The 11,319-nt window shown below is 40.0% G+C and overlaps 1 protein-coding gene across 1 annotated transcript; it reads left to right on the top strand.

Annotated features, from left to right (window-relative positions):
• Nucleotides 1–7,837: 7,837 nt before the first annotated feature.
• On the top strand, nt 7,838–11,309 carry LOC145780643 (uncharacterized). Its single transcript, XM_082592267.1, has 2 exons — nt 7,838–10,963; nt 11,238–11,309. The coding sequence occupies exons 1-2, from the start codon at nt 7,838–7,840 to the stop codon at nt 11,307–11,309; spliced, it is 3,198 nt and encodes a 1,065-aa protein (XP_082448393.1).
• Nucleotides 11,310–11,319: the final 10 nt, after the last annotated feature.

Raw genomic sequence — 11,319 nt, 5'->3', positions numbered from 1 at the left:
TTTCCAATCTAGAATAATTTAACAAAACGCGGTCCTATATATAAGTTACTAACACTGAATACTACTGTACACAGTACACAAGAATGGGCCCAGAGGGAGGCCCATTCTTGGATTTGTCAATAACTCCAAACACAATTTCATACTTCAGTGGCAGCTTATCATTAAAACAAAATACATAATCAGTAGATGTAGGAGCCATACTACTCAAAAACTTAGAATATTAACAATGCATTTATTCTGACCATCTCACACAAGGGCTTAAAATACTGGAGTTGGGATGTGGCACAGCAAGAAGATTTTTACAATAAATTTTTTTTTCGAGTGGTATTTTTGGAAGAAAAATTAAGTTTTGGCCACTTTCTGCATGAGATAGGTGATTTTAACTACCAAAAATGGATTCATTGCTGAAAAATGAGTAGGAATACACTTTTAAATCAACCGATTCCCTCAACTGTGTCAGATTTTATATCCGAAATTAATTTTTATGAAAAAAATTCCCTCGCTGGGGTCAAAAATCACATTTTTTGCCCCTAATGAATGGTTTTTCAATATTTTGACCTAAAATTTGGTATACAGCCTAGATTTAGTATATCTATCAAAATAAAATTGGATATAGCCTACTATTTTTTGGGTACCCCCCTCTGGTCTCACGCCCCTACTAATATGTTGTAAATGGAACAACATATTTTTTCTCAATTTCTTTGAAAGGCTTAAAAATGTTACACTTTGTTACAATGAAGCATAATATGAATATTACGTTTTTGAAACAAAGTTAATTGACCACTGTGTTTTATTTGACCAATCGTTTTTACATCAGCTTAGAAGTATTTGCTCTGGTGAATCACCCATATAAATGTTATGTTTTCGACAAAGTTGATTCTACGTACTCGTAATTTGAAAAGTTTATCTTCACCTTTTTCATTTTTTTAGTGATTTTCAGAAAATAATTGCTTCATTCAACTACGTTGTTTTAAGTAAATCTTTTTAAAATCAGTTTGTTGTTCCCTCACTTTTGAATATGAATCCACACAAAAATGTTCCTGTGAAGCTTGAAGTTTCTAAAGTATGCGAACCCTATGAAATCATGGATAGACATCATATGGAAACTGTTGTAGACACCAAGAAATGTAATTCATATAAAGAAAGTTATCTTCTTAAAGAAAGTTATCTTCCATCCAACCAACTGAGAATGAAACCCTGTATGGCAGGGGTTCTTAACCTTTTTTGTCTCGTTTACCCCTTGCCGAATGAAAAAAGTAAAATTTACCCCCACCGTTTTGGTGGCCCCTTGTGATGTCATCGTGTCCAGTCAACCATGCGAAGAAATGCAAAACATCCTTATTTGTCTGAATTTACTTTGGCAAATATCAAAAACAAGCTGTTTATTTGCCGAAGACACGATTGTCTTCGACAAAATAATAAACAGCTTGTTTTTGATCGTCACGTCAAAGTTCTTTTTTAAGGCATCAAGGCGCTGGCATATTTCGACTTCGAGGTCAGAAATATTGTTGCGACTTCTACTGACTTTCCAATCATAAAAATTAATGTTGGAAAATTTGCGTAAATTCCTTTTTGAACTCTTCTACTCCACAGATCTAATTTTGTCTGAAAGCCCTGAATGAAATAGGGTGGGCAGGGTGGGCGGCGCCCACCCTGCCGTGAAACGAGGGTGGGCGAAATATGTTTCGCACACCCTCGTTTTCATGACACTTATAAACTGTTCGTTACAATTATTTCCGTTTTTGTTAAACGCTGAATTATCCAACCAACTGCAGCGCAACTTCTTGTTTTACGCTATGTCTCTCGCTAGGTATCAGACAGAACAAAGCAATTTCGCAACAACGCTGCGTTGAAAAAAGGCGGTGCTCACTGCATTGTTGTTGCTACGGCAACTGCCACACGCTGGCAATTCCTGGTCAGAGAAAGCCACGTTTGATCTTTTCTCCGAATGGTCTCACTTTCGTTACGTCACAATCAAACTTCAGTTCTGGGTCAGCGTAAGGGAATATGAATATGACATCATAATGAACATGACAATAAAATAACCGATACAAACTAAAGACGTACTGAAACAATCGCTTTTTACTAATTTTTCCTCACCAACTTGTTGCTGGGTATAAATTGGGGCACCGCGCGATGTTGTCATTTCATTATTGAAAAGTTAAACATGAAGCAAAGTCAAACATTTATTCGCACGTTCTTAAAACCAGCTTCCAAAAGGCGTCGAGATGATAACGCTGAAGAAGCCACGTCCAGCACGAATCAACGTAGATATAACATTGATGAAGAAAGCAACGCTTCAAGGATGGACAGTGGTGAAGTCAATGTCTCAGGCAATGCACCGGTAGTTATACAGTAGAAGACAGCTTGAGCCATGGATCTGCAGTCTTCGAAATTAGCGTCGGCAATTGGCAATTGCCGAGGTGATTGCCGACGCAGATGCATGAATGGCGCATTAGCGTCGGCAATAAAAATGCCGAAGCCACACGAGCACTTATAAGGACCACAAAATTACAAGAAAAAAAACTAATTTTCTTTATTTGGGTTACTTCCTAGTTCGCCGGCGCTTAGACATGTGCCTAGCTGGAAGAATTGAATCTTTTATAGAAATATCACCCTATTTGCATTGATTTAACGCTAGTAAACGTCAAATTATTGTAAGCATCTACTCCTTATTGCGCCTCGCTTTCCGTTATCTCGTCCAGCTGATACAGCATCTGATGATACCGATTCTGACTATTTCTTTATCAAACTTACTTGTGTTGCTCGCAGTGTCCACTTGTGCCGAAATTATGTTAGCTTTATAGTTAAATCGAGGCAATCTTCTCGCAGGGAGCTATTAATTTGTTACTGGTACCTGGTTGAGCAATTAACGTTATTTTATGATAATTCAACGTCGCTAGATGTCGAATTAATGTAAAACAAACGTCAATTTCTTATTGGGCATTGTTGTTGCGCAATATAACCCGCCGGGATAGTTAAATTTGAGCTGACTCGAACGTTGAATCAACCCAAAATTAACTTACTTTTTCTCCCCTCATGAGTTATTTAACGTGAATTACCGTAACAGCGTATCGCATTGCTCGCTTTATCGCTACTTTTGGTATTATTACATCACAGCAAATCAAACAATGCGGTTGCGATGGACTAGCCTACTCTAGTATATTTTTCGCTTCTCGTTGTACATGTTTTGGTACAATCTTTTCGTAATAAATGTTCACAGCAATTGCCGAGGCAATTTCAACTTTTGCCGTTTGGCCTCGGCAACGTTTTTGCCGAAGTAAAAATATGCTAATTTCGAGGACTAGATCTCTACCTGTTCCATTTGACGTTAGCATGCTGTCGGATCTACTTCCGGCTCGGGAAGGTCGTGTGTTGCAAAGAAGCTTTTTTTCCGAATTCCAGTGGATGCGTCTTAATCCTGATGGTACTGTAGTAACCAGTCCAAACGTTTTGCGGGAAATCCGAAGGTGCCACTTTAAAGATAACAGGTCACGAGTCACGCGCTTTTTAGGTTGCAAAGGAAAACATAAATGAAGTTTATTTAGTTTAGCAGCGCTAATAAGATCGCAAGGCGCAAGGAAGCAAATATCAAACCTATTAAAGCTTAATTGCTGCAGCGACGCTAAACGCAGTCTTTGTGAGAAAGACTAACCATTGCGAATTTGCGAACATATACATTCGATGAAATCTGTTTGAAAATTCTTGCTCACCCAGAATTCCTCTCTTCTAAGAAAAAATCGACGCCTATGTACATCTATAATGGTAACACTTTTTCCTTGTATTTGCATATTGAGCTGGTTCAAACTTGAAAAAATGTCTGTCAAGTAAGCCAATGCACCAATAAATTTGTTGTCGCCAAAGTGCTTACTCAACGAGGATTTGCGTTCACGAAGAAAAATCTCGATTTCACCATGTAGCCTAGTTCGAAAACTCAAAGTCCTAATTAGGTTGTGTACAGTAAAAATGTAGCATACATACGCTGCTGAAATGAAACTGGTAGTCTGCTTGCGTGGAGATAAAAGAAAAACACGAAAACTTACATTAAGCATAAATTTGAATCAAAATTGAGTGCAACGTCACTACCAGTTTTTTTAATAACTAAAAAATGAAGTTTGCTTTAATTTATGATTCAGTAAATTTACCCCCTCGGTAGGTAAAATTTATCCCCAGGGGGTAAATTTACTCCCTGTTAAGAACCCCTGCAGTGTATAGCAAAATACGGTATGCTGCAAACATTTTAAACGTTCATCATTGTTGGTCAGTTCTACTTATTGACACTAAGATAGTTATTAAAGGGATACTAAAGGAAAAACCTAACTTGGCGATTTTCCACGTTCTTTGTGTTTAACATGCTACCATAAAACAATTTTCAATAAAATTTTGCCCCATTGCGGTCTGATCAGCATTCCGCGCGTACTTTTGTCAGAGCTTTCAAAACCAGAATGGGCCTGAGCAGCGAAGCGTGCGACTGTACAGTTTACGTAATAAAAGACGAGCAATCAGCTGATCACGCAACATTTGTTACTGCCGGCGGTTTAACTGTAGGCTATGTATGTATGTACATCAAAACATCAGATTTCAACATCAAAACATCAGACAGTTGGCTTAAAACCTCAGATCTGATGTTAAAACATCAGATGTTGTAATGTGGCTTTTGTTATTGCTGTCTTTTGTGACGTATTCTCGAGCAGTGTTTGCACTTTTTGGTCATTTCGAAAAAAAAATGAAAATAAATGAAACATTGGACTTTGGGCATTGCCAGCGCCATTGACAACAAATTTTTTTCGGTAATTTTTCTTGAAATGTATTCTTGAATGTTCAGTTTACGCATTTTAATGCTTAATTCCAGTTTGAAAATTTCATTTAGTATGCCTTTAAGATGAACTATTTTGCAGTGATTCTTTAATTAGGAGTTTCAAAGTTGCAAACTAGAAAGTCATTTGTGAACACTCATAAGTGAAAGAACATATGTAGGCTGTAGAAATGTTTTTTGTTACAACTGTTTTTTTTTTCGTTTCAATAATTTGCAATGTCAGAAACAACGTCACACTGTTGATAATAATAAAAGCACCAAGTTATTTTAGTTGCATCACTTGGGTGCAAAATACTGTAGCATCAACAAACAGTTCCCGTCATTGGCGATTTTTAGCCAAGTTTTATTCGTCTGGGCTTTACTCTGTTAGTTATTGAATTGTTTCCAGGAAAGTTTGTGCTGGTTTTCCATAGTGAACGTGAAGATTGGCTTCCTTGACTTCCTGTTCACTTAATCCAAGTATTTAACTTGGTGAGCATGACGTCTTGAAGTGACAAAAATAGAATTAGGCAACAATGTATTGGGTTGGTGCGGTAGGATGACTTCCGTCACAGAGGATTGTAGTAGATTACTTCCAAACTGTCCTAAAAGAATCAATAGTTTACAACGAAAAATTCTTGAAAAAAGAGAATACGTTTCAACACAAAATTTTTTTTGGACATAGAGAGGACAAAGATAAAATAAAGAGTAGGCTATGTAGTTTACAGCCCGTAGTCTTCCGGTAGAATGTATTCCATGTCGAGTTGTTGTTGCGCCAAATTAACCTTAGTCAATAGTCTCACGGAAATTTGGTTTTGTCAAAATGTCTTGTAGGCCTACTCATATTATATTACTTTGTTTATAATTTTTCATATCCCATCCTTTCTGTTGCCAGGGCCGGATTTCGCAGTAGGCCGAGTAGGCAGTTGCCTAGGGCGGCAAATTATTGGGGGCAGCAAAATATACGAATATATTAGGCCTACATTGATAATACTGTACGTGAATATAATAATTCACAACAGATATATAGGAATTAATAAATATGTTATCACATCACACACATTTATAAACAGTGTGGCAAGTCATGTATGGCAAATCATCGCCCCAACAGTAGGCTACTTCACGCTTGATTGATTTTCAACAATATGTGCTGTTTAGCGCTTCTTTTATTTATCTGTCTCGCTTAGTATGGAGGACTAGGTTTTGTCTGTGCAATTTTTATTAATCTTTGTTCGGTTTGTTTCACTGTTAATAAATTTAAAGGAGCCTAGAAAAAATGTTTTTAGTCAATGTTAGGTTGATGGAAAAGTTGCAGGCTATTTTGTGTGCTTGCCTTGATGCTTAAAGTATGTAAACAATGAATGATCTCACATTTTTGAGGATTAACTCATCTTTACTTGTTTCTACAGACTTTGAAGAAATTATTGATTTGTTTGCAAGAAAAAAAGCCCGCCGGAAGCGATTTTAAACAATTAGTTCTACAATGACGTTCATTGATGTATTCAAATAAACACTGCAAATAACTTTTTTGTATGGCATTAAAAATATAAATCGTAGCGCACCATCGAAAAAAAATTGTTTGGTTGGCGGCACTTTTCATATCTGCCTAGGGCAGCGCTTAGGCTAACTCCGGCCCTGTCTGTTGCTATCGAATTTCAGTACGAATCATTTGCATGATGAGTTTGCTAGAAACAATTAATGTGTTAGATTTTCAACAGGTCTTAGAAAAGCCTGCCTTTCGTTTTACTGCATTACTCCCGTTGATTTGTGTATTCGCCACCTAGCGTCGTTTCCCCTTCATTGTTATCGCGGATTTGCAAATGGCAACACTCACCACGAGATTGTCTATGGAACTTTCGAGACGTTTTCGTTTTTGCTGCTAGTTTGCCAGCTAGCCGAACTTGTTAGCTACTGTAGTTTGTGAATGAAAATTGATTGAGTGATGTTTATGCTTTGTTAGCTGCTTCTCTGTTATGTATTTCTACAGGACTTAAGTTTGACAACTGCTATGGTAATACTTATTTGCGTGTAGGCTGAATTCCATATTTGCAGCTTGCTATCTCTCAAAGTTCAACTTACTGGTGAGCGTACTTGTGATGTAATAATGTTTTGTATAACTGAATGTTGACTGTCTACCGTAAACAAACGTAACGTATCTCTGATGTGCGTAAATTGTTGTTAGGCTAATACTTTAAACTTAAATATTGCAGAGTCAATCACTATAGAATCTTTCGCGTACAAGTGCATCATTTGGCATTACTGATCCGGTCATACTACCGGTACGTTCATTATTCTGAATTGTATGATTGATTGATTTGTGTCGTGAATTGTGGATTTATGTTTACTACTGAATTATTGACCAATAATTTGTCAGCCTAATGGAAATTAGTTCTCGTAAACCGATCTTAACTAGGCCAAGTGAATTGCCACGTTTCTTTGTTTTTTAATGATTATTGACCTAGCGTTATGGTTGTACGGTACGGTAGCCTACGTAATAATTGTGTAAGGTAACATCGCGAATTTATTTATTCAGTGCGTCATTGGCCAACCTGTGGAACTTGTGTACCGTACAGTGGATTGAGAACTGTTTGTCAACAAATTTGGTACGTTTATCAGTTCGACTGTTATGCTTGCTGAATTGTGACTAGTGTCTTATGTTGTGTTATTTCTTGACAGAAAAACCGTATAAACTTCATTGCTGCGAAGCAGTCATTGGAAACCGAGTGATTTCTTCAAGTTGGCGTGCTTTAACAGTTGCTCAGTCCTGCCGGGTGGATTAGGAAAATCGTGACGTCACCGGCGCAATTAACTACCGCACCTGTTGTGTTCGCGTCGCACACAACATCGTTTTTCAAATTTGGCATCAAAGCTTGACCATCTTTGAACTGAAGCTGATTTCGTCAATCGAACCGAACTGCTGATCTTCACCAACCTGACGATCAAATTTGCGTTTACTTACCTAGTTCCCATCAGTGTTACGTGACATCTCTCATTTGCTGAAGTTAGCTTATGCTGTTACGAAGCGGATTTGCATACACAGCTATGGATTCCAAAGCCGAAGCTATTCAACAAGCAGCTGATACTTTGAGAGACAGCTACAAGCGTGGTGAACAACTGATGAGCAAACGTGAAAACCTCACAGAAGTGCAGACTATCCTGTTAGAAATTGACAAAAATTATGCCTCTTTAATGGCGCTTTGTGTCGATGTCCCTGAGAATGAACAAATTCCAGGAGGCCTTTCAACTAAACGAGATTACATTCAAGGTAAAGAAGAATTTGCTGATAGAGTCAAACAGTGGTTCTCGGAATGCGAGAGGACAGACACTAAAACTCCTCCACTACGCTCACATCACTCGTCCTTGCGTACTCATTCCCATCGCTCCAAATCCGGAAGCATTCGGTCATCGAGTACAATGTATAGTTTGCGTCAACGTGAAGCACATGCCAAATTGGAACTAGCTCGTTTGACAAAAGAACAGAATGATGCCAGGCGACGAGAGGAAGAAGAACTAGTTCGCATGGAACAAGAGAAAGCTCGCTTTGAACGTGAGAGAGCCGAAGCTGAAGACCTGCGTCAAATTAAAGCTGCTGAAACTGAAGCCGCACTCTGGCAAGATGATTCTTCTTCGGTTATCAATATTGGATCAATGACACCCGTACGATTGCCACAGCAAACCTTCACTCACAAAGACACACACCTGGAACCTCTGCGTCACGGTGATGAGCGGCACAAACAAGAACCAACTGCAACATCTGCAGGAATGCCAGACCAAAAGGTAAATTACCCTTGTTATTATACTAGCCGACAACCTGATCTTTCAGAACGACTTCTACCTAAACCAGATGTTAAGAAATTCTTTGGTGACCCACTCGATTTCTGGGCTTTCTGGCACCGTTTTAAGTCCCATATTTCTGATTGGTTGACACCCGACAGGAAGATGTCTTACCTCATGCAGCACTGCTGTGATGCAGTCTGTGAACAAATAAGGCACCTTGCCGATAGCAGCGAAGGTCACAACTGCTATGATGAAGCGTGGGAAGAATTGAAACGGAGGTATGGCCAACCACACGTTATTGCGCATGCTTGCGAGGAACGCTTGAGAGCTGTTACCAGAATTTCTCACCACGAACCCGAACAATTGGAGAAGTTGTCCGTCCTGTTGAAAAGATGTTGTTCATCATTGAGCTCAAACACCGAAGCTTCGAACTTGGATACCGTGCAGTTTATCACCTGCCTTGCAAATAAGCTGCCAGCGTCTCTGAAAGAAAAGTGGGTAATTGAAGCTCTGAAAATCAATGATGACACTGGAAAAGTGGCTGGATTCCAACATTTTGCTGACTTCATAACGAACGAATCTAGGATTGCCAATTCAATCTATGGCGTGAAACTCTTTTCATCAAATGTCGACAAACTTAACAAGCCTGACACCAAAGGGAAACAAAAGGCTTCACTGTTTAACGTAGTGACAAAACCTACTGAACGATCCGGACAGCTCCGAATTGGCAACAAGCGACTCATACAATGTATCCTGTGCGATAATACACATTATTTGCAACACTGCAAAGAGTTCAAAGCCCAATCCGTCACTGAACGGGAGCAATTTGTAAGGAAGAACAAATTGTGCTTAAACTGTCTTGGACCAGATCACATACGTGCCGACTGCAGAAGCCGAGGTAAATGCACTGAATGCGGAAGCTCATCACATCATTCTCTGTTACATCGGTACTTGGTCACAACTGGAGAACAAATCCAGAGACGACACCCCAACCCCATTGCTAATAGAAGAAATGATAGCCAGCCAGATGATCCCGGAAGAAGACCATTAGAAAGGAACACAAATGAAGTTGTAGAAACCTTCCATTCCAGAACCAGCAACTCGGCAACTTACTTGGACATCGTTCCCGTACGTGTGACAGGAGAAGGAAAGGTAATACATACTTATGCTCTCCTAGATTCTGGTTCAAACCGCACCTTTTGTGAACAAAAACTTGTAGAGATGCTTGAACTGAAACCTGAGCCATCTGGTGACTTCCAGGTGCAAACACTGTCTTCGAGTGGACCATATTCCTTCAGTTCTTCAACTGTAGCGTTGAAAGTTCTACCAGTAGTTGGCGGCGAAGTGCAAGAACTGACAGATGTGATCGTCGTTGACAAGATACCTACCAAGCCAACTCCAGCGCCTTCTCCGGAGTATCTGCAAACGCACAAGCACCTCCAAGGCATTGACTTGAAGCAACTGGACCATGGTACAGTTACACTGTTGATCGGAAATGATCATGCTGTCTCCCACCGATGCATTGAAAGCCGCTTTGCACCTAACCCGAAGCAAGGACCTGATGCAGTCAGGACGCCCTTAGGCTGGTTGCTTAGAGGTACTCGACCAAAGGAGACAGGCTTAGATAATTTCGATGCTGAATCCGACATTTCAAATTTTCTTGTCCGTGACACGAAGCAGAACCCTGCTGACCAAGCATCAAGGGGCATGACGGCCAAAGCCTTGATGCATTCTGGGATGTGGCTCAATGGCCCAGATTTTCTGAGGAAACCCCCAGAAGAATGGCCCAACCAAACCGCTCAGCAACCACAATCTGAAGATATCTTTGCTGCTTACAAACCAAAGAGGAAAATCGAAACCTTTACTGCTTCTACGACTGAAAGCCAAGGAACCAACAGGTTAATCTCCTACTTCTCATCTCTGCGCCGACTGAAACTATCAGTAGCCTGGTTCCTAAGATTCAAATCATACTTACTGATGCGCATGAAGAACGAAACCCAGATTACACTGAAAGGACCAATCAGTGTGCCAGAACTTGATGAGGCAGAAATCGAGTTAATCAAATACGAGCAGCGTCAGAGTTTTCCTGCCTGGATCAAATCTCTATCCAAAGGAGAACATCCAAACATGCCCAAAGCTAAGAGGATCCCACTCGAAAAACTCAGCCCTGTCCTAATGAAAGATGTTCTACGTGTTGGCGGACGAATCGACAGAGCCGACTTACCGTTCGAAACGCGACATCCTGCTATCATAGCTCCAGAGCGCCACTTAACGGACTTGATAATTGAACATTGTCATACTAACGAATCGAAGCACATGGGTGAAAGCCATACACTGAACAATATTAACCGAAAATACTGGATAGTTAATGCCAAAGTTGCGGTTAAAAGGGTACTTGCAAGATGCCTGCCTTGCCGACGAAGGACCGCAAAACCTAGACAACAGCTCATGGCAGAACTGCCAGAAGCAAGGTTACAAATGTCACAGCCACCATTCTCACAGACTGGCGTTGACTTTTTTGGGCCGCTAAATGTCCGAAACAGACGAAGTGACATTAAGAGATACGGCTGCCTTTTCACATGTCTCACAACTAGAGCCATTCACTTGGAGGTGGCACCAGACCTGACAACTGGCGCATTCATAAATGCCTTGCGGCGTTTCATAGCTCGCAGAGGCCCCATCAAGAAAATCTTCTCTGACAATGGAACCAACTTTGTGGGTTGTGAAAGAATCTTGAAGCAAGCCAT

This window comes from Aplidium turbinatum, chromosome 12 (genome assembly GCF_918807975.1).
Source record: "Aplidium turbinatum chromosome 12, kaAplTurb1.1, whole genome shotgun sequence".
NCBI classification, from domain to species: Eukaryota; Metazoa; Chordata; class Ascidiacea; order Aplousobranchia; family Polyclinidae; genus Aplidium; species Aplidium turbinatum.
This window is presented reverse-complemented; position numbering and strand designations above follow the sequence as displayed.